Here is a 24,689-nt window from a genome sequence, read left to right as displayed (position 1 = left end):
TTCCCTACAAACTGTATCCCCAAAGTTATTATACAGTTAAATAACACAGTTGAAGTTAAATAATAAATAACAACAGATAAATGAGATTTAAAAATAGATCAAGAATGGATGGAGGAAAGAGTTTTGGGAAGAGATAAATAAAACAGACTCCTGGCAGTGGAGACTGGTGACAAATGAAAGTGGGTAGGCAAAACTGTCATAAAAATGAATCCTTCGAGTTAATTTATAGCCTCAGGTAAAACACTTACTGTATATGTGACTTCTAGATCAGGCAAACCTGTTCATAGGAGATCTTTTTCCTTCACTTGGTCCTATAAACTATGGTACACTGCTATATAAAATAAAATAGTAGTAAACTGGGTTCTGTAAATGTCATCTGTGACAGGTAGACACAGAAAATGAGAATAAATTGAATATGTCCTTTTTCCAACTAATCCCAAGGAAATTTATGGGATACAACCTTAATAGAAGATTTATCCTTAAGTACAACCCAAATGTGGAGTTGCATCTTTACTCAAATACAAATATGTTACAAAGCTTTCACACACATATGGTTGCTAAAAGATGTTTCAATGCATACAATACAGAAGGTTTCTAAACTCAGAGAAGCCAATATATTGAATTTGTTATGCATCATTTTCTACATGGTGTGTTCATGACCCAGTTTCAAAGTGTTGTCTCTTTACAGGTAATGTGAGACTATAATTTTTGGTTAAAATGGTTTTGATTATTATTAGAGATCATGAATTTTAGTGGCAAATTTTATTGTAGGTTTATATGTTAACACTGTATCACATTGCTTTTCTTTCTTTTTTAGGATTTATTTATACCTGTGGTGGAACTTTAAAAGGACTTAATGGCACTATAGAAAGTCCGGGCTTTCCATATGGATATCCAAATGGCGCAAACTGTACATGGGTAATAATAGCAGAAGAACGAAACAGAATACAGATTGTCTTTCAGTCCTTTGCTCTAGAAGAGGAATATGATTATTTATCACTATATGATGGACATCCCCATCCTACAAACTTTAGAACAAGGTAAAAGATAAATATTATTTCACACTATTGATGTAAAATCTTTAAATTATGGCACGGTCGATCTTATTGCGAGCATTAGATTTTTTTTTCTGTTATATATTAACCAGCAATTGTACAATAGGGTGCATACACCATGTTTTCATAGCTCTCTCAAAAAATGTAGATACAGATTTGTAGCCCTGATAGCAAGATTGTTTTCTTACTAAAATACATCCCCTGCCCCAAATTGAATAAAACACAACCTGGGAAACTATTTTTACAATGTGGACTTCCACTAGACTAGCTTTGTGGGTTAATTTCCATACTATATGTTTCAATGTCATAACTGAGTTGCTTCCAGTACTGGAGAGGTAGAAGGGACTTATAATAATAAACTGTGTATTGTCATTATCTTGATCCTACAGGACTGTGAGAGAATAGAGAATAATTCTCTGTAATTAAGGGCATGGATATTAGATAGATATTGAGGTATTTTACCTCGCTGTAATATTGGAGGCATATTCCTATTAAAGGGAAGCCCTGTTTGTTGTATTCACTTGCACAATAATGTTGGGCGGGACATATTTTGCATCAAGTGTATGCTAAATGCTTATATTTATTTATTAAAACCATGTTATGAAGTCACGCCCAATAGTCCAATGTATATATCTTTTAAAGACCAGTGAAGTGAAGCAGCAAAAAAAAAAAATACTTTTCTATTTTTATTGATGAATGTTCTTTGATTGTGCCTACATGATAAGCTTGCCATCCCTTGCAATGGCACTCTCAAGCATGCTAATAATGCTCTTGGTGGTCTGTCCTTTAAATCAGAAGTAGCTCATCTCTATCTCCATGGCCTTCTAAAAGGGCTAGTTATTACTGCTGAGTGATACTCTGTTACCCCACCCTTAAGCCAATAAGCCTGCCTGCAATGCTGCATGGATATGGCTACACTTGCTTCCATTTTAGAAAGTAGCCTTCTTAGAGCAGTGAGGCCTACCACCATCAGTAGTAAATGTATCATATCCAGATAACCTTAGTCACTCAAGGTGAGTAGATGGTGTGTTTTACTTGGTTTACTATGTTTTACAGTTTGATCTCAGTCTGTGTTTTACAGTTTGATCTTTCTGTTTTCCCATAGCCCCTCGGCGTGTGTACAGTGTACTGATTTCACTCCACTCTAGGTTTCAATGTCTCTCTGAGGCTGGGGGAATTGGTAACAGGTCTTGTAGGAGGAAACCTAAGGAAGGTTTTCTTGAATGAAGAATACAGTATATAGGACTCTGACAGCTAAGGTTTCAGCTCAGAGTAAATGTATTCTACACTGCCAATACAAGCAAGGAAAAGTGAATGGGGGAAAGGAAATTCACAATACTGCTTATACATGAATTAATACCTGACACAATAGGGTCTCATAAAGGGAAAGGAGGGAACAGAGGAGTGAAAGGTTGTTACGGACATTGGCAACACCTAGTGGGTGCACGTGGTGGTGCACCCTCTGCGAATAGGTGCCACCGACACTGTTGGTGGTGCCTGCATGTGGTCACTGCTCGCTATCCCCCCCTCACCACTGACACCACCAGTGGCAGCTGCAGGCAGTCTGTGATCGCCACTGGTCTCTGCTGGCAGCTGGGGGTGGTCACTGACCATTGGTCAGCTCTCGCCACACCCCTCCCACTGCCGAAAAGTGCTGTGGCTGCCTGTGAGAGTTCCCCGCTTGCAGCTGCTACACTCCCACTGCCAACAGCACCACCACCACCTGCAGGAGCTCACCATGCCCCGCCCAGCCCCCGAGGAGTCATGGCATTCATGGTTATGGGAAAAAAGAAAAAGAAATGGATGGTTTGGATGTATCATATTTATGCCATTTATTTAAGAGGTAATCATGAACAGGGTATGTAAGTTATCAAGGCTTTTTCATTTTTTACATATTGGTGGTTTTACAGTTTAAAGACTAAAGTTGGACAAGCAGGCCAGATGGCAGAATATTTAAATAACTGCAGTGGTATAAGAACTCCTGCAAAATTGAATAGTGCTGGCAAGCACTGGAAAACTAGTTGAAAAATTGGTTTTGAATTGAAATTTGGAATAGAGCCATGTTACATGGCACACAGGATCAAGAAGTTTTTTGCAAGCATTGAGCACTGTGCAGAATTATATGAGAATAGAGAATAAGTCTCTATCTTGAAGTTAATAATAGAACTCAATGATTTGCCTGTTAACTAATGTCTGTTTCTTCAGCTGGCTGCAACAACTGCTAATGCCATATTTAATAGATTTTTTTTTTCCCCTTGCAACTTTAATGTGTAAGTTAAAACAAATGTAGATATACTGCCATAACATTCACACCCCCATGTGGGCACTCTTCCAATAGAAGAAAAATGTGTATTATTCTGAGAAAAGTCTTTCTTAAGAGGTACCAGTATAACTGTTAAAAACTTCCCATGTAAACAAGGCCAGAGAGTCAAATTAATCATCTCTCCTGTTTCTGCTTCAGTTATTTTTCTAAAATGAATTCTCTTCATCCCCACACCTTTTTTTTCTGTTTGGCTCCAAGTCATCATCTGTGAACCAGCCTTCTTAAAACCAACCCCCACACAACTTTCTGCACTCCTATTTTTGTTTCTTTTCCAGACCCAAGTTATTTGAAATTTGCAGTCACTGGCATACCTAAACAATTCCTTTCATTTTTCATTTTTTTGGACATTATCCAACCTTAAATAGCTTGGATGACATTCATATGGAGGTCAACTACCAGTAATAAGAACAGGAAAAGAGGAGGAAGTACTTGTCAACTTCTAATCAATATCCTCATGTAGGTCCATGGATGAAAGAACATTATGGATTGAAGAGGGTTTTTTAAAGTATTTTTTATTTATGGTCTTCAATATTTTAAACTTTTACCTCCAGCTGTAGAGAGAGAAAATTGCTGAAGAACATGCTTAATATTGTTAACAGTTAAAGACCACCGGGTGAATAAAACCTATTTAAATTATTTTATGAAAATATATGTGTACACCCACACACCCACACCCACACACACACCCTTAGTTTGCAAAAGAAAATCATTATTCCCTTTCTTGAACCACACAAAATTTGAGGAGGTTATTTGGAGGAGAAATTGATAAGTTTAGGGTTTCTTCAATGCTATCTGTTTTATTTGGAAAGAAAATACATAGTCATGTTTCCCTGAGAACAGGAAGAATCACAAAGGTTCTCTGTTCACCATTCATGCCTTTTTCCAAATACCATGGCTCCCAAGACTGCACACTTGCACTTTTTTCTCAAGGTCATCCTAATAGTGCTGGTCATCGGTGACTCCTCCTGCCTTCTATTAACTTTTCTGATAGTTTAGCTGCTGTTTTCTTGCAAATATGTAGCTTCCTTAACCAATACACTGACTCTAGGGAAAACCCCTAGGTCCGAATGGCTTAATTCTTACTCCCACCTTATAAGAGGAGTGTGTTTTGGGCAGTGGCTATTATTGTTTCAGCTACAGGAGAAGCTAGATAATTTGAAGGGTTAGGGTCCATAGACCTTGAGAGAGGAAGATTTTGTGAACTAGCCCAGGAGAGGTATCATATAGTCATCTTTATCTTTCACTTTGGAGCTAGGTCATCACCTGTGAACCAGCATTGTTAAACACCAGTCCTTATACAGCTTTGTGCACAGACCATTTTGGGGGATTAGTGGGACAGTTGTCTGTTTTTTATTTCAAAGGGTGTGGCTTCTCCAGCCTGCTGTGTGATTGATGTTCTCCACCTGAGGGGAGAACTGGCACTTTTTTCAAGTTAAAGCTGCAGCAAACAGATGTACTGTTTTTCACTCAGGAACCCACTGTAGTTTATGCTAATTATGAACCACCCATGCATAAGTGATTCAAGTTCTACTGTATCTGTTCCATAAAGCAGCTCAGTTAGCTTTTACTTTTATCTAGAATGAAGCACAGTTGCTACATGTATCAGCTGTGGCAATTTTTTACCTAACCAATAGAATCAATGACTCAAAAGGCAAATATGAAAATAAAAGAGAGAAAATAGGGACAAAATGGTGTTTCATTTTTTGAACTAGGTCTGGGATAGTATTTTAGAACCTGTGCTTTCCTTAATTCTGAGAGGGGACTTATAGCACAAGTTAGCAAGGTTTGTCAAGTGAAACAATAGGCTGACATTTTCTAATCTCACAGTCTGCCTCACACTGCATTTTCAAGGGGAAAATTGAGGCAAAAGTGTTCAACCATTCCTGAGAACGAAGTTATAGAGAAAAAAAAAACCCACAGTTACTTTTTTCCCCTTTAAAACAGAACAAAACAAATGTCCCTGTTGTTCCATGTTTGAATCACAGACTTTAAAATAGACAGGGATGTGCTTTTTGCTGGCTCCATCAGATTTGCCTGTATTTGGCCAAGTTGTAGGCTTTGGGAAAATCATTCTTTGTTCATGAGCAGTGAAGATTTCTTAGATCTTAGTAACTCAGATCTCTGAGGATTTTTATCATGCTGAGCACAGTATAGCCTGGAACTGAGCACAACTTTCCCAGAAAATGTGGCTCTGGGCTGCTGCTGACAAGGGGAAGGAGGGGCTACAAACCTGACAAAGAACCAGAGTGCAGGGTACTGGTTCAGTAAGGAAAAATGGGTTAAAAAGCCAAGTGGGGTGATACGGCTGTGGGAATGAGTGTGGAGAAGAAAGCTGGTAGTAGAGGGATGACTCCAAAGGACCTATTCTACCACTACACGAGCAAGTGGACTGACACAAGGATGGGAAGGTGGAAGCGTATAAATTTGTACTGGGTCACTGAGGAGAAAGCAAACAGCCACAAGTGGGGAAAAGATAGGATTAAGATGGGACACAAAGGGTCACATTGGTTGAGGCAGAGGAAGTGAGGGAGGAGAATGATCAAAAGAGTCTGTGCCCACCAAGAAACATCCTATCTGGAGTCAGATACAGAGCCTGAAACTCCAAGTCTCATTTTTACTCAGCTGTTAGCAAGTATTGTGGTGATCAAAGAAGCGTCCCACCCCTCTCCAGTATAAGCCTACATGCATGTATATTGAAAACCGATTACTGCTGTCAGTTATTCTGGCTTGGGTGACAAAGGTCTGAGCTGGATATAAAGAGTCCAGTCCTTCAAATAAACCATGGAAATGTCAGTAACAATACAAGCCCAGCACTTGAAAGCCAAAAAAGAAGGCCACACCTATCCTGAGGATAAACACAGGTTGTATAGTAAAGGAAGCTGCTGTCCATAGGAATTCAACCTCATTGGCTGCTGGAACTGGAAGGTATATAGTAAAAGGGGAAGGTGACTGCCAGAACAGAAACATGAACTCATGCTTATAGATTTCATAGATGTTAGGGTTGGAAGGGATCTATTAGATCATCGAGTCCAAGCCCCTGCCCTGGGCAGGAAAGAGCGCTGGGGTCAGATGTTCCCAGAAAGAGTGCTGTCAGATGAGTACCTCCTGGGAAGCGTATTCCATATTTTGGCAACCCTCACTGTAAATAATTTTTTTCCTAATTGCTCTCCTTCAGTTTGTGGCCATTGTTTCTAGTTACCCTGATAGGTGCCATAGTAAACATCATATCCCCTATTTCCTGCTGCCTCCCTTCCTGCCCCCCATGACTTTGTAGATGGCCACAAGTTCACCTCTCAGCCTTCTCTTGCAGAGGCTGAAGAGATTCAGGTCCCTCAACTGGTCCTCGTAGGGTTTTTCCTGAAGGCCTTTAACCAGACAGGTAGCCTTCCTCTGAACCCTTTCCAGGTTATCTACATCCCTCCTGAAGTGCAGTGCCCAAAACTGGATGCAGTACTCCAGCTGTGGCCTGGTCAATGCCGTATAGAGGGGAAGTATCGCCTCCCTTGATCTGTTTGTGATGCACCTGCTTATGCAAGAGGTGGGCAGCTGCATGTTGCCATGGGGACCTGGATTCTGTCGCTGCCTCTGCTGTGGAGGATCCTGCATGATGCCAGGCAAATTGTTTAAACTAAGGTGTTCACTAATCACATAGTCCTCATTTTCCAGGTGCCCAGCTTGAGACTGTGGTTTGATCTGTAGAGGGCCCAAGCACTTGCAGCTGTAGGAGAAACTAATACAAGTTGTGCTTTGTATAGAGTCCATACTCTATAATATTAAGTCCTGAAAGCTCAGATTCTACTTCTCTCAAATTGGACATCCCAAATTAGTGATTATCTTTTGATATTTAATCACTTTTGTAGCCTCCCCCTCTGGAAAATACCTCCTCATCTCCCTCAGGTATTGTGAACATAAAATAATAAAAGTTTTATGAAACACTTTTTACCCCTCTAGTGTTCACCACTCTAGCACCCATGAGAAAATTCATGATTCCATCTTTAGAGCAGAGTTTGAGCCTTGACCAGTAAGTAGAGCATGGGGACACATAGTGAGCAACAAAAAGAAAATAAAATACCTAATAGCTGCTCATTTATTAAGAATCATTCATCTAAGTTCTGTGGAAAAACTAGTATGTGGCCATGTAATTAAAGACTATTACAATACATATGCATGGAGCTGAGGGAAGGAACTTAAGATTTTATAAGCAACTCCAACTGTGACATTTCCTGTTTGATTGTTGGACTTTGCAATTTATTTTATGATCAATTGTGTTTAATATGCACATAACACATACAATAATATTAAGTACTGAAAGCATCTTCAACACTTTTTCTTTTGGTCAAGAAATTAAAACAAAAATGATCTTGTTACTAGTCTTCATCTTTAAAGAATAGAAGCCATGCCCTGCCATCTTATTGTAGAGTGCTGTATTTTTTTTAAGGTCCATCCGAGTCAAAGAACCCAACAGTTTAGCATAGTCAAAACACAACTTACACTGTGCTCGCTTCTGTAGCTGAAGGCATGTAAGGGAAGGATGTGGTCATTGTGTCCAGCAGTTATGACCTAGTACGAGTTCAGAGCAGGGTGCATACTCAACTTTTTGGACCTTAGAAAGATCCTTAACTACTTGGCTACTGCATCTTGGCTTTTCTACTCAATGATCTGCAATTAATCCCTATGCTTTAATTTTTCAATATAAAAAAGTTTATGCAAATATTTAAAGGAAGTTTTAATGCAATTATGGTTATCTATTCAGGCTATGAACAAAGTACCCAGTGAATATTTGTTAACTCTGTAGTTAAATAGTTAATTGCTTTGGCATTTTAAAGTTTTAGTAACCCACAGAATTAGTACTATTGAAATCAAGACATTTCCCACTTCTTTTATACTGAGGCAAAATGTATCTTTGTTGTAGCTACTCTAAAATTAATGGAATTACATCAAGAAACAATTCAACCCACTATTTTCCTGTCTGAATATGCACAGCAAGAGATCTTTACATAGGTTTGCATTCAGATGAAAGCTTGCTGCGGCAAAAAAAAAAAAAAAAAATTTGTAAATGAAAGCTTAAATTCCTTAGAAACTGATGGGGTCTATCTAATGTGTCTGTTGGCCTAACCATGGTGAAATCAAGATGATTAAATAGGCAAAGTATCAGAAAGCATTCTAAAATTGTTCCCTTGAGGAACTGGAATAGAGTTTTGTATACATTTTTGTTATTGTTGTTTTTTCAGGTGCTCCATGTTGAGGGTATTGAGAGAGAATGTATAATTTTCTCACAATAAGTTCAGCTGTCCTTCTGTCTGCATTTTCTCTTCAAGAAGACTAAACTCATATCTGTTATCTGATCAGTGTTTTTAAGAACTTACTGGTCATCCATTACTGAAGAGATCACTTTTTTTTTCACTGAACCTGATGTATTTATTTATAATTTAGGGCATGATTCACAGAAGTTTAGGGCTGGAAGGGACCTTGTGAGATCATTGGGTCCAGCCCCTCTGCTCTGGTCAGGAAAGACTGCTGGGGTCAAATATCATATTTTGAAGAACAATTTTACACGAACAACTTATTCAAACCCCCTCCCCATTTCTATCCAATTTTTTTAAACGGATCAGTTTTGCTTTTAATATAGGAATGAAATGAACATTGATCTGAACCTTTCAGATAACTCTGTAATGCATTCAAGGAACCTGACTTGGTAAATGAATAGCCTTGAGTTGAAAGTTATTTAACTTTGATGTATCTTGCTGCATAAAGAAGGATCCCTTGCTGTTGTTGTCTGTCCTAGATTTCAATCAGTTCTACTTTCATTTCATTAAATGAATAACAAATATCTTTCAAACCAGCTAAATGTTTAATACTAGCATGGCTGTAACTAGGAATTTTGATACTGGGGAGGGCTGGAGTCTGCCTCTCCTTGCACAGAGGATGCTGCTGCTGTCCCCACCTTTGTTGGCTCCTGCACATGACCCATTGCAGCTGCAGGACAGCTTCTTGGCTGCTATTCTATTGCTTCCTCTAAATCAGGGCCCAGGTTTGGTGTCCTGCTCATTAGGGCTATGCAACGCTTTGGTCCCTGATTCGATTCAGCAGAAGTTCAGCCCAATTCAGTGGCTGAATCTCTGAATTTGAACTGAATCAGAGGACCCTTTAATCTCTCCAAATCAAATTGGAGCCCTCTGAATAGATTTGGAAAGATTTGGCGACTCAGACATTGACACAGTTTTAAATGTTTTTTCTACATACCTCTAGGTAGCAGGCAACTCATGAATGCTGTGATGCTGGGATGCGTGGAGTGTCCCACAGGAGTGCAGGGGGCAACAGACCTGCAAGTGGAACAGAAGCACTTCCAGTCCGCTCCCAGGTCCACTGGGGAGCGCACAGGGGGACCCTGCCCACTCCCTCCTGGCTTGGTGACTGGTGCTTCCTGGGTATCAGGGGGTACCTGGGGTCCCTCTGCGCCCGATCAATCTACTTCTAGTCCACTCCTGAGTTTGCTGCTAAGCACGTGGGGTGGGGGGAGGTGGGGCTACACTCCTGTGGGATGCTCCATCTGCCCCAGCATCACAGCGTTCATGAGCCACGCTGGTACCTCATGATATGTTGAAAAAACATTTAAAGCTGAGTCTATGTCTGAATCTCTGATTCTCTGAATCAGCATTGAATCTTCAGATTTGGATTCAGCCGAATCAAATCAGGGACAGTGATCTGCATCAATGAATCAAATCACTGTTCACAAGTCGGACTGAATCAGTATCGAATAGGGCCTGCTTCACACCCCTACTATTCATCCACTCCTAGTTATGCTGCTAAAACAGGTAGAAACACACAGGCAGATATCTGCATATATGTATCCACCAGCATGTGACTTCATTAATATTCCCCTGTATCGGGAAATCTTTCAAGTTTATCTCTCACAAATTTAGTTTTTGTATCATATTGGCCAGGAACTTAAGTAAAATGCAAGTAAATCTTGCATTTTCCTACCATTTCATTGACCATCTATAACAGGGGTTCCCCAAGTGTGGCCCATGGGCCAAATGCAGCCCACAAATCCCTTTGCAGTCTACCACCCAGGGCTGCATCTTTGAAATGGCTGTTCAGGAATGACATTTTGGGACACTTACACTAATCTAAAAATGGCATGCCCAGTGGAAAGTTCAACCTTGTGCAACCAGGGTTAACTCTAATGCAATAGGGGTTAGTCAGGTTTAACAATGGTTGTGCACTTACCTAAGTAATGGAAGCCTACCCCACTGTCATGTGGACATCTCAGTATACATCACTTCTCCCTTCCCTTGCAAGAGAGGGCCAGTCTGTAACTAGGTCAGATGACACTGGTATGGCTAAGTCACAGGCCACATCCCTCCCTCTGTTAGCCCCAGGACTGAAAAGCCCAGACCCTCTCCATAACCTCAGTTCTGTATAGCTGTTAACCCCCTGTCCCCACAACCCTGAGAAGGCAGGGGGGAAAGCCACCCACCAGCACCCTCCAGCCCTACCTGCATCCTGTGGGGCACATGAAAGCCAGCACCTGCAGCCACATGCTCAGTGCTGCAATGCTGCTGGTTGAAGGAGGTGGGGGGAATCTCCCCCTCTCCATGATACTTCAAGCCGGTGACTGCAGATCCATATGTGGGACTGTAGGTGCTGACTAGAAGTGCTGCAGGGGGGTGGATTCTCCCTTCCAGCATTTCAGAGCCCCACATCTGCAACCTCATGCATGCGACTGCAGTCAGCAGCTTAAAGTGCCGTGTGGGGGCATCACCGCTTGATGGGACTTCCCACAGCCAGATCTCCAGAAGCACCATGGGAACCAGGTCACCATGCCCAGAGTTGGGGCTGTGGCAGGACTTCCCATGACAGCAGCCTGCACCCCAGTGAAAGTCAGGGCATTAGGAACCACAGCAGTACCACAGAGAAAGCTGCACCACTGCCCTCCTTCCTGGCTCCTGCCAACAATGGAGCCCTCCATGGAAGTACTCAACTCTACCCCACCAGCACCTGACCCCACCAGTCTTGACTGATCTGTGCTAGAGCTGGCTTTCTCCAGAGGGGCAAAGAACCATTGGGCTGCTGGAGCGGAAACTAAGAGGCTTGACATCCACCAGTTCATTTAGCCTGTTGCTTGCATTCATAAAGGCAAATGACCACATACTGAATCTTAGAAAGTGACTGTAGTGCTTGGGTTTCACTCAGAAAACATGTTTATTACAGGTAATTTTCTTTTCTCTTCACTGCTCCTTTGTCTAAATTGGCAAGCTAAGAAGACACAGTGAGAGTTGATTAGGAGTAAATTAAGGACTCAGCAATTTGGAAACACCTTCGAACTGCTAAGCATGGAGCCATTGATTTTCCTTTGAACTGATTCACGTTGTGCTCTAACTTTGGCCACTCTTTGCATGGCAAGAGAAAGCAGTGAAGAAAGGCAGGATGTGGGGATTTATGGACTAAAGAACAAAACAAAATCTGATGACACACTTCCCTAAAAAAAAAAAAAAAACGAAGCAAAAACAAAACAAAGCAAAGAAGTACAAGTGCCAGTCGTAGATCAATGAAGAGATTAAGAATAGGAACATGAAGATCAAAGACCAACATGGATAAAAAGAGAGAACAACAGCAATGTTAAAAAGGAAAGCAGACAAACAAGGTGGAAAATGATGAGCCAAATAGATAAAAGAGCAGAATGAATGAAAACAAAAGAGCAAGGAAATTTAAACTGAGAACAAAAGACAAACAGAAAGAGGGTGTAGAAAAATAGCCTGAACAGGAGAAAGCACGTGTGACAATAATCACAAAGCAAATTGCCAGAATAAGAGAACTAAAGACAATTAAAAATGAACTAACTGCTACAGAAAACAACAGAAAGCCAACACTGAAAAAACAGTGTTAACTTATAGCTGAGAAATTTGTTGTCGACAGACAAGCAATTTACATAGACAGTTCATTTTTAGACTTATTCCATGAGGAAATGATATTGAAGTAGTAATATGCTTATGAATGTCACTGTATACTGAAAGCTGCTGCAGCAGTCACACACAACAATCAAGCTATATTCTTGGAGAATATTTAGGTGTTAAGTTGAATTTAAGGTCATTCATTGAAAGTGAAAGGTGGAAAATTAAAACTGATAAAAGGAAATAGCTTTTTCAGACAAGGCACAATTAACCTCTTGAACTTACCCTCACAATATAGCAAAGTAGCCAAGAGCTTAGCAGGATACAAAAATGGATTAGACATTAATATAGCTAGCAATAATACATAGAATTAAAATGGTATGGATTGAAAAATAGCCAGAGATTTGGAAGGAATATATACTAACCTTCTGCCCTGAAGCATGATGCTTTCAACTAATGACGTTAGAAAGAAATGTTCCCTTAGGAAGTTTATTCCATAACCACCTTTCGCAGCATATCTTGAACCTTCCTCTAAGGTGGCTTATTTGTGCCCTCTTGCAAAAAGGATAGTGGATTAAATGGACTTTTGATTTGTTTAAAAATGTAAATTCCTATGTTGTTATGCAAGGCAAGTAGTCCCACATTGCTCAAAGTATTCCATTTTTGAGAAAATACCATTATACCACTACACAAATCCATGCTGCCTCCACATCTTGAATACTTGGTGCAGTTCTGGTTTTTGTATCTCAAAAAGGATGGGGTAGAATTAGAAAAGGTACAGAAAAGGGCAACAAAGGTGATCAAGGGCATGGAGCAGCTGCCATACCAGGAGAGATTAAAACGTCTAGGACTTTCCAGTTTGGAAAGGAGAAGACTGAGAGGGGATCTGATGGAGGACTATGAAATCATGAATGGTATAAACAAAGTGAACAGGAGATTATTATTCACTAAGTGCCATAATACTAGAACTAGGGGTACCTGCTGAAATTAGCAGGAGATAGGATTAAAAATAACAAGAGAAAATACTTCTTTGACATAGTATATAATTAGCTTGTGGAACTTATTTGCACAAGAGATCATAGAGGCAGATAATATAGTCATCCAGGTTAAAAAATGGACTACACAAATGAATGGATGATATATTCATTAAAAGCTATTAAATGGGACAGTCTGGGACTTTCTCTGGCACTTTTACCAATAATGTTGGATGCCAGGGAGGGTATGACACAAATCGATCACTTTAGATACACCCTTAGAGTGCCTCAGAAGTGATGGTAGGTTCCACAAGTTTCTGGAGCAGCCTATAGCTACTGTCTTTGTCTGATAATGTGTTATTCTTATTATTAAAAAACAAAACAAAACACCCAATGCCATTTTTATACAACCCACTGTGATTCAGTGTTTTACATGGTGCTAAGTTTTTAAAGCTAAAAAAACCTCATATAATCAGAAATTATCAACTGTATGACTACAAAATAAGTGAAATAATGGATAGCACACAATGTTCAGATTGGAGTTCATTTTTCTCTTTCATTCTTTTATTTGACAAAAAGTGGATAGATTACTAAGCTAAAATGACTTTCATATTATCTGCTTGAAATCATCACTAGTTCCAGCAAAGTAAATGTTTAATGTACACTGTAATATTAGCAATGGATTCTAAGGGTACATACAGACATTTGGGGAGGTTAGGGGAAAGTTCGATCATGGTAAAAATGGCTACCCAGTCTAACTTAGTTTGCCCAGCTGCAGACTTTACACTTAGATCCCTAGTTAGGTGAATCTAAGTTTAGAAAGTTTAGATGGGTCTAAAAGTGGCTAACCCTATCAGCGTCTCCAAGGTAGTCTAATTTGAATCGGGTCAAACAAGACTAATCTAACTGAACTTCTTTACAGTTTCCATCGCAGCCCTGGAGCTGGGAAAGCCCAATCACTGGCCCTGGCCCTGGCCTCAGCCCCGGCCCCAGGGATATGCTTTTCTTACCACCCCTGGCCCTTTGCCCCACCCCCAGATAGACAATTCCTCTCCCCCACCCCAGGTTAATAACCACCCCCCAAACTTGCTTTACCTCCTCTCCCACAAGCTCCCCCAGGACTGATTTTACTGGTGTTCGGTGGTGCCAGGAGCTAAGGAAGAAAGTTGGCATGGGGGGAGGCATGGTTGGGCTCGTTTTGCCGGGTAAAGATTGTTTGTCTTGGGGGAGAGGGGCTTGGGGCTCTAAAAATAGCCTCTGGTCCTGGAGGGTGGAGGAGAGAGCCTCCAACTCTTCCCCCCCTCCAGATCCCCTCCCTCTCAACCTGCCAAAGTAGGTTGGAGTAGGCGGGGCAGGTGGGGTTGGTTCACTGAGGAGAAGGCTGAGGGTTGTTGGTCTGAGGAAGGGCAGGTTGGGGGTCTAAAAATAGCCCCTGGTCCTGGGAGGTAGGGGGGGAGAACCCCCTAATCCCACCCCAAATCCACTATGGATCTTGTTTGCCCTCCCAATCACCCCACTAGCCTCTTTAATCTGTGGACCCTGCCTGTTCCCCCCACAATACCTTTCATCCCCCCCATGTCCTTGCTAACCACCACAATCCCCTGTACACCTGTAATCCTCTCATGGACCCCACCTGCCCCACTGATCCATCCCTGAAGACCTCCCTAGCTCCTCTGATTCACAGTTCTTCCCAGAGCCTGCTTGTCTTCCCAGTTCCCTGCAACCCCTCCCCATTAGCCCCTTCATCTTGACTTACTTTAAATTGAGGGGCCATTTTTAACTAGATCTAACTTTCCCCTAACCTCCCCAAAAGTCTGTACATACCCTAAGTAGAGATAAATCTGATATTTACCAAGAACTCCTAATAGTTTTTAAGTACTGTATAGGAATGCTATAAGGTCACTTATCAAAATAAGATTCTTCTTTCTTATCAGAGCAGGCCCCTTTAATTGTCAGATACTGATATCAAATTATTCATGGTTGAATATAAGGTAAAGCCACCAGCCTTATATTAAGAATGGTAGCTTATTAGGACCCTTTTGTGAGTAGTGTAGGTAATTATGTAAGAATACTTTTATGGTTAAGGTACAGAACTCTACATAATGACTTTATAATCTTTTAGCTCTTCTCCTGTTTTCCTTGTATGACTTGGAGCAAATTGTTTGACTTCTTAATTGAACTTCCCTGCTTTTTCAGGGTTGGTATGAAACTTAAAGTCTGAACAGGGTATTGAAATATTCTTTTGAACCTAAGTGCTTTATAATATACAAAATCCAAATATTATTTTCAAAAAATAGGGCTGAACGGGACCTAAAGAAGTCTTCTAACCTATTTCCCTTCCTTAAGATGGATCAACTATATGCTAGTTCTGTTGGATATGTCTAAATTGATCTTAAGTCCCCCTAAGATGGACATTCCACAATCTCCTGAAGCAATCGATTCCCGTGATTGGCTGAGCCTCCAGTTAAATGTCTATGTGCTTTTAGCAAATGCCTAACCTGGATCTCCCCTGCTTCATGTCCATTGTTTCATGTCCTATCTTTGTTTGATGTTGAGAACACCTTCCTCTTTGCAGCAGCCTTGCATATATTTGAGGACAGTTACATCTCCCTTCAGTTTTCTGCTGTCTGTGTTAAACAAGCCTAGTTATTTCAATCATTCTGGACAGGTGACATTTTCTAGACCTCTGATTATTTTTGTTGGACTCTGTATTTTTCTTGAAGTGTGGTACTCAAAAATGAATAACTTACTCCAGCTAAGGCTTTACTGGACCTTTACATATCTTTCACACAACATTTTTAAAATATATATCCTAACATGTTGGTTGTTTTGTTTGAAGCAGTATAACTTTTTTTACACGTTCCATTGTTATCCACAGTTCTTCCCAGATCCTTTTGTTAGAATTTCTGCCTCACCATACATTCCCAATTTTGTATTTTTGTCCAAATAGTGCTTTTGTTCAGACACTTTCCCTAATTTAAGAACATTTTTATTTTTCCATTCTGTCCTCTAAGGTGCTTGCAATCCCTCCCAGCTGAATATCTCTTTCAAATTTTAAAAGTGTTTTCTCTATTACATCATCCAAGTGATCATTGAGCATATGGGAAAGTAAAGAGATCTCCTTCTCACTGGGCATGTCTACGTATGAATGTAAATGGGCTTAAATGTAATGTGCATTAAGCGTTTTTTGGCAGGTGTCTACACATGGTGGGACTTCGAACTAACTCTAGTCCCAGGTTAGTCCAGTCTTGCTATGTGCACCTGTGGCCATTATGGGGAGCTCCAGCCTCTGGCCACGTGGCTGCAAGCACTTGGCAGCCATGTTGAAGCCAGAGCCAGCTGCCAGTACTTGGTAGCCATCTTAAAAGTACACCCTCTGCTCTGTGACCTCTAGGCTGATGCCTCCTAGTCAGAGAAGGAGTGTGGCAGAGACACAGGCAGCATGTGCCTGCCCTTCTCCTGCCATACCTGCGGTTTGATCTCTGGTTGCCACTGTTCCTGCCCCTTGGCACCCAGGATCAGGGTCCCCTACTCCTCAGTCATGCTCACCAATTGCCATTCCATGCATCTGCTGCTTAGCCACCTAGCGCTGCCTGACTCCCCCATGTGCTCTGGCCACCTGGTGGGTAACTGGTATGTGGCCTTCTGGGGCCTCCATCACTGCGCAGATGTTTCTGCTAGTGCTGGTGACCATGAGCTCTAGGAAGCTGCCATCACCCTCCTGTCCCACTAGTCCTGCTGCCTCTGGCCCAACGCGCCAACCAGCACCGGTAGCATGATGTTGTGTTGCAGGGACATGGCAATGACCAATGAGTTGACACATTTTGGATGACCCAGGCTATCTTTGAAGAACTGCTGCAACAGCTCTGCCCAATTTGGACTGCCAAGACATGGAAAAGTGCCTGGCCGTTCTCACCAACACCTGTCTGCCCTCCCTCCCCTCCACCCCCCTACTATCCACCCCACAGCACCATGCCAGGACATGGACATATTTGTAATGAAAGTCTTTATTTCCCTCACAACTGACATCCTTCCCCAACCTCTCCCCTAAACCAGCAGAGTCTCCCCACCTTTCCTCCCCAAAATACAGAGTGCCTTCACCACCCTTCCCACCCGTAAACAGTAGAAAACCCTTTTCCCAAACTGAAAACTATATACATTAGTACCAGTCCTTCTCTGAGTCCTGGAGTGGGGGGCTGTGGGATGGAGGCACCCAGGGCATAAAGCCTGGCAGCAGACAGCCAGCACCCTAGCCACAGGCAGTTCCCCCATGGGTCTGGGGACTGTGACAAATGGAAGGGGCTCCTGTGGGCAGAAGGTGGTGGAATCCTTCCTCTGAGGCCTGGGTAGTCTCCTGGGTGATGTTTTTATTCCACCAGGCCAGCTCCCATACCTCCCGCACCTGCTGCTGCACCTGTTCCGATTCTGCCCAGTTCTCAACTGCCACCACCAGCTCCTGGAGTAGGAGGGTCCTGTCTCTGGTGTACTGCTGGCAGTCAGCACATGTGACTGGTTCTAGCACTGGGTGGCAGTGACTCTGCTGTAGCACTCCCACAGGGCTCTCCCCCATGTCCAGATGTTGGCCCTGCAAAGGCAAGAGACAGAAGCCTTTTGTGTGAGTTTGCAACATTATACAGATAAGATGCTCTGCACCAGGGGCCCCATATTGTCTGGCCTCAGATCAGAAGTCAGCCATGTTTGGGTGTCCAGGGACCATGGTAATTTGCCTGGGCTGGGCTGGGCCCAGGTGGCCACTGGCTGAGCCCCACAGCCCCATTTTCTCCCCTGGGGCTAGCAGCCCACTGGGTGCTGGCTGTCGGCAGCCTGCCTCCCCTGCCCCATTCCCAGGACAAGCCAGATTAGGTTTCTGTGGCTTCATACCCTGCTGGGTACATGGGTGAAACTGGAGCTTGATGGAAACTATATGCTGGACACTTTCCCCATGCCAGCTCTCTGTGTTCCCACGCAGCTGTCCCTGTGATGCTATGGTACCAATGGGCTCTGCTCTTGGTCAAGTGCTATTTGATGCCTTCATCAAAGAGCTGGAAGAAAAGAGTTACAATTGGAATTTTATGGTGAACTAGATACTTAAAGTTAATCTAAGAGGAAAGAATTCAGGATACACTCATAGAAATGGGGACTTTATTTTGGAAATTAATAGATCAATGTAGATAGTCAGCTGAACATGGCCTCCCAGTTATTATACCCTAGTCAATGATCCTACGATGTATTAGGAAGGGATATATTATGAGGAAATAGATTTCTTATCACTGAATATTTTATCAATGAAAATACAAGAATTCTTTGTGAATTCTGTCCAAAAATGAGTTTTCAAAGATGATGGCCAGCAACTCTGCAGTCACAGTCTTCACAGGCAAGGGCAAGTCCCTGACTACTGCACCTGGCAGCACAGTCTGGACAGGAGATAAGCAGCCAACAGTGGCAAAAGAACAGGTTAGGGACTGTTTAGAAAATCTGAACGTATACAAGTCAATGGGGCCAGACGAGATACACCTGAATGTGCTGAGAGAGCTGGCTGATGTAATTGCAGAGATGCTGGCCATCATCTTTGAAAAAACATTGTGATTGGGATTGGTCCCAGATGATTAGAAAAGGGCCAATATAGTGCCTATATATAAGAAAGGTGAAAAGGAGGATCCAGGGAACTACAGACCATTCAGACTCACCTCATTCCCTGGAAAAATCATGGAGGAGATCCTGAATAAATCCATTTCTAAGTACCTGGAGGAGAAGAAGATGATTAGGAACAGTCAGCATGGATTCACCAGAGGTAAGTCATGTCTGACCAACCTGATTGCCTTCTGTAATGAGATGAGTGGCTCTGTGAATGTGGGGAGACAAGTGAATGTGGTATACCTTTTGATTTTAGCAACACTTTTGATATAGTTTCCCACAAAAGTCTTGCAGACATGTTAAGGAAGTATAGATTGGATGAATGGACTGTAAGGCGGGTAGAAAACTGGCTGGATCATCGGGCTTACAGGGCAGTAATCAATGGCTTGATATCTAGTTGGCAGTCGGTATCAAGTGGAGTGACCCAGGGGTCAGTCTTGGGGTCATTTTTGTTTAATATCTTTGTTCAATATCTTCAGTGACCCAGAAGATGACATAGAGTGCACCCTCAGCAAGTGTGCAGGTGGCATCAAGCTGAGGGGAGTAGTAGATATGCTGGAAGGTAGGGCTAGGATTCAGAGACCTAGACAAATTGGAGGATTGGACTTAAAGAAATCTCATGAGGTTCAATAAGGACAAGCACAAAGTCCTGCACTTAGGATGGAAGAATTCCATGCACTGGTGCAGGTTGGGGCCCAACTGGCTTGGCAGCAGCTCTGCAGAAAATTACCTGGGGGTTACAGTGGACAATAAACTGAATATGAGCCAACAGTGCACCCTAGGTTCCAAGAATGTTAATGGTATTCTGGGCTGCATTGGTAGGAGTGTTGCCCCCAAATCAAGGGAAGTTATTATTCCCCTCTATTCAGTACTGGTGAGGCCATATCCAGAGTACTGCATTCAGTTTTTCAACCCCCACTACAAAAAGGATGTGGACAAATTGGAGAGTCCAGTGGAGGGCAACAGCATTGTTTAGAGGGCTGGGGTACATGGCTTATGAGGAGAGGCTGTGGGAACTGGAAAAGAGAAGATAGGAGATTTATTAGCAGCCTTCAACTACCTGAAGAGGGGTTCCAAAGAGGATGGAGATATGCTGTTCTCAGTGGTGGCTGATGACAGGACAAAGAGCAATAGTCTCAAGTTGCAGCAAGGGAAGTTTAGGTTAGATATCAGGAAGAATTTTCTCATTAGGTGGGTAGTAAAGCACTGGAACTAAGGTTACCCAGAGAAGTTGTGGATCCTCCATCCTGGGAGGCTTTTAAGACCCAGGTAGACAAAGTCTTGGCTGGGATGATCTAGATGGGGCTGATCCTGCTTTGAGCAGGGGGTTGGACTAGATGACCTCCTGAGGTCCCTTCCAACCCTAATTTTCTATGACACTATGCTTCTATGACTGAGATGAAAAAGACATTGAGTACTTCAGCCTTTTCTGCATCTTCTGTCACTAGGTTGCCTCCCCCATTCAGTAAGGGACCCCCCAATTTCTCTCATCTTCCTCTTGTTACTGATATACTTGTAGAAACCCACCTTGTTACCCCTCATGTTGCTTGCTAGTTGCAACTCTAGTTGTGCTTTGGCCTTTCTGACATCATCCCTGCATGCCTGAGCAATATTCTTATACTCCTCCCTAGATATTTGTCCAAGTTTCCACTTCTTATTAGGTTCTTTTTTATGGTTTATTTTACTGAAGATTTCCCTCCTATGTCAAGCTGGTTTTCTACAACACTTGCTAGTCTTCCTGCACTTTGGAATGGTTTGTTCCTGCACTCTCAGTAAGGCTTCTTTAAAGTACAGCCAGCTCTCCTGAACTCCTTTCCCCCTCAGACTGGTTTTACACATTTCAAACTCAATGCAGTGCTAGCATTTTAAACAGGTTCCTTTACAAATAACCATTAAGAACAACAGAGAACTTATAAACAGGTCTAATGTTCATAGGCAATGAATCATTTGCTTAAGAACAAAAGTTATGATCAATACTTTTCCATTTATGGCATCATCAGGATTCTGGAAAGTGCCCTTATAAAAGTACTGAAAATGTTTTAGCCCATCCAGATACTTCATGGATGCTTCATGTTTTGATATAGGGAAATTAAAGTCCATATGAATTATGGTCTTATCTTGGTGTTGCCTAGGCAATATCATGATCAGTTGTTCAGAGAGGCTTTGGAAGGAGCTATAAGCTCTGGGATGAAGATAAACCAACACAATTGTAAAATCTCTGTGATGGAAATAACATTCCTGAGAGAGAACTTTGCACAGCCAGCCACACAGTTGGACTAAAGCAGGATGAAATGACTGAGCCCCAGGACATGACACAACTAGAACAAATTGAATTCCTGCAGCCTGATGTTTGATGTGGTGTGGTGCTGATGACAGAGCGGCCTTCAGATCAATGCAACAGTACAGTGCACCTCAGACACTAATTGAACATTGTTAGTTTAGTTAATAAATTGGTTGTACGCATTCGAAATGCTGTTTGATGATGGTGGTCGTTAATTGTTTATGTTTGGGTGGAAAAGGAAGATGTTGGGAACTGTACCTAGAAAAGAACCTGGCATGTTAGCTGTAAATAACTACTATGTTGCGGCAAATTACATGCTACTGGCCAAGCACTGAAGGAAACAGACTTTTGTCAGTCTTTTTGGGTCTCAATAATATGCTTGGCGTACAAGATGTTGTGCTTGTACAAGTTAGGACAGACTCATCAAATACCTTGTGTATGGTTAAAAAAATGTCAGGCTTATATTTTTAATTCTAACATTGTCGTCTTTGATAAGTGATTTAAAATGTTGTAATATAACAAAAATATCAATATTCAATATATGTTGACTGCTACATATATATACGAAATTACATGCATGCTTATTAGTGTCTTGCATCCAGTGATTTGAAAGTGAATTCCAGTAGCAGTAGCTCATGACTACTGTGCAGCAGCGTTGTGTGGTACAAAGAGTGATGCAACACTACTGAGTAATGGTAATGAGCTACTGCTCAGTGTCACCTAAAAACTGTTAGGCGATGCTACTGAGCAGTAACTCTGGTTATTCACTTTCAAACTCTGGTTACTATGCAGTCAATTAGTACTAGTGTATGCAAGTACTCTCATGTTGATGCGGCCCCCAAGTGCTAATTTCAGATTAAATAGGAAATCTTAGGACAAGTTTGTTAATTAGGATAATGGATATGCAATGCAGATGAAATTCTTTCACAAAGGAATAGAGAGATCCATGTTTAGAGAGAGAAATTTTCAACATGCATCTCATTTAGCCTAAATGTATTCTGATAGTAATTGCACAAAATCTGTAAGTGTGCTTGGAAATTCCAGCCATAGACACTATGGGTTGGATTTTCAAAAGTGATCAACTTTTATTTAAATGTTTAAAAAAGAAGCTATTAGATGCCGAGATTAAATTTAGTCTGGCTCTTTTAATAGTTTCAGCTTGGAATCTAGGACCACATTTACACAAGATGCATTTAGTATTTGTATAAACAGGTATTAAATGATGGCACAGTAACCTGAGTTACTGCATAGTAGTACTGACAAATTACTTTTTTGTGACACTGCTGCACAGTAGTCCCAAGACTACTGTGCAGTAGTGTCACATCCTGGGTTCGGCCATATGATGGTACTGTGTAGAAATCACAGACTATTTCGCAGTCAGTGTCTCATGTAGATGCAGCACTGGTGACATAGTAATCAAGACAATTCCCTTTCCTAATCATAAGGTTATTACTTACTAAACTTTCCCTTGCATAGTTCTGTTCCTATTGTAAAGCATGTGCTTAGGTAAAACTTGAATGATTTATCAGCTCATGTAAAACTGATCTATTGCTTTAATAATCTGCAGTTTCCTATTCATTATACTTTGTGTTGGTCATGGAACTCAATTATTTATAGAAAGAGAAAATATGTTTTAAATGGAATTGGAATTGTCCTCCAGTGACAATAAAACACTGTTTTGGTAAAACAGAATATTGTATGATGTACAAATACAAAAGATTTTTTTTCTGATTAAACAGCACTTTAATATGAGAGAAATATACTTTAATATTGATATTGTTTCAAAATGACCATTTTCCATTGCTTATTTATAAACACCATAAATTCATTATAAATAAGGACAGTGCTAATAGTGGGATACATTTCATTCCCTTTTTTCAGTTAGAATTCCAGGCTGTTGAGTTGATCAATCTTTCCTTTTTATTGCCCTGAATTCGTCTACATATTTCCTCTTTCACATTTTTATATTTCACAATCAAACTGTTCTTGCTCTCCTGTTATACTTGACCTTTTGCAGTACTTGTCTCTACAAGTATCTCTTTCATCTCTTATTCCATTAGGTTTTACATCTCTTAATCAAATTGTTTTACCTCTAACTATCCCCATGTCTCATCATAATTTGGTCATGCTCTGGCAATTTTCCCTTTATAACATTACAGTGTAAAATTCTCATTTTTTATCAAATGTTTAGGAATGTGCTAGGCTTGCAATTGCAAAAAAAACGCACTTGACTACATGAAAAATTCTGAACTGGTTATGCATTATAGTGCAGGACTGATATGTCACTTGTAATATCTCAAATTTATTGTTGCATCAAATTCAGGTATTCCCTCAGCTTTGGATATGGTGTACGTTGGAATTACATTTGATAGAGCTGATCATTCAGTTTTACTTACCAAATTCAAAAGTTTTTCATTTGGTAAACTCATGCTAATCCTTGGGATAAGGTTTCCAACATGGTTGTCTAGGGAAATTTAAATTTGTTATTTTTCACTGTTATTGGACACTACCATATTTTTGCTTAACATCATGTTAGATTACTGATCAATGCTCTGTAATATTAGTTTCAGTATTGTGCTAGTATGAACCAGATTTATTTGATATTGGTCTACAATACTAATGTATGCAATGCAACTATGAAGAGTAATTTGACTGATACCAGATTTGAACATTTCATTCCAAAACCAAAGGAGTTACTGTTCTGCTCCTCTTTTTTCATCCATCCCTCCCCCCAAAATCCTGTTCACAGACTCATTTTTAGTTAATTAAATTGGATGAATTTTCATATTCTATAATAATTATATTCACTTGAGTAATTCAAAGAAATATTTATAAACTAATTTAGCTCTGATTTCTCTCTCAGTGGAAACCTCCCACTGTGAACACAGTGAGAAAAGAGTTACCCCAGAATGGAAGCCTAAAATCCTACCCAGTGGGTGTGCCTGCACAAAACAGTTACTGCAGATTTGCTTAATTAGCTCCACTGTAAATGTTTCAGCATCTACACGTCCTATTAGGCTGCAGTAAACTAATGAAATACTAAAGTAAATACAAGTGCTATCCTGCAGCAGAGTTTTTAGTGCACAGCAAAACATGTATAGATGCTGATGGGGCTGAGAGGAGCATGAAGTTGATTCAGTGTGGGGGCTGCCTGCTGGGTAGCTGTGCAGTGGAGCAAACTTTTGTCCCAGCCAGCCTCTCCGCAATACATTGAGCTGGGTTGGAGTAGCCCTGGGCTGGCAAGCTGACCCCCCAGTCCCTTGCCAGTCAGGGCTGCTCTGACCCTGCTCAATGTATTGTATTCCCAGACACACATTTAAATGCAGCACCCAGGAGCAATAAACTCCAACACAATATGCACTGGTGTTTATTGCTGTGCATTAATAGCACATGTAAATGTGCTCTGTGGTGCATCTACAAGTGAAAATAAGTTGAAGCAATAAACTCCAGAGATGTTTGAGCCAGAGTAAACTGCTCCTGGGCACAGCATCTACACGTGTGCCCAGGTCAGCAGGCATTTGAGCTGGG

General features: G+C 41.3%; 1 protein-coding gene across 3 annotated transcripts in view; it reads left to right on the top strand.

The window, feature by feature from the left end:
- The window catches only part of CSMD3 (CUB and Sushi multiple domains 3), a 1,313,655-nt gene that overhangs the window by 140,038 nt on the left and 1,148,928 nt on the right, over positions 1-24,689 (top strand). For all 3 annotated transcript variants that reach the window (XM_025197227.1, XM_006018073.3, XM_006018072.3), the window contains exon 2: positions 818-1,040. In XM_025197227.1, coding sequence (XP_025053012.1) covers positions 818-1,040 — 223 coding nt within the window. The remainder of the gene's footprint in view (positions 1-817; positions 1,041-24,689) is intronic.

This window comes from Alligator sinensis, unplaced genomic scaffold (assembly GCF_000455745.1).
Source record: "Alligator sinensis unplaced genomic scaffold, ASM45574v1 scaffold112_1, whole genome shotgun sequence".
Lineage (NCBI taxonomy): Eukaryota > Metazoa > Chordata > Crocodylia > Alligatoridae > Alligator > Alligator sinensis.
The sequence above is the reverse complement of the archived record's forward strand: the minus strand, read 5'-3'. Positions and strand labels throughout refer to the sequence as shown.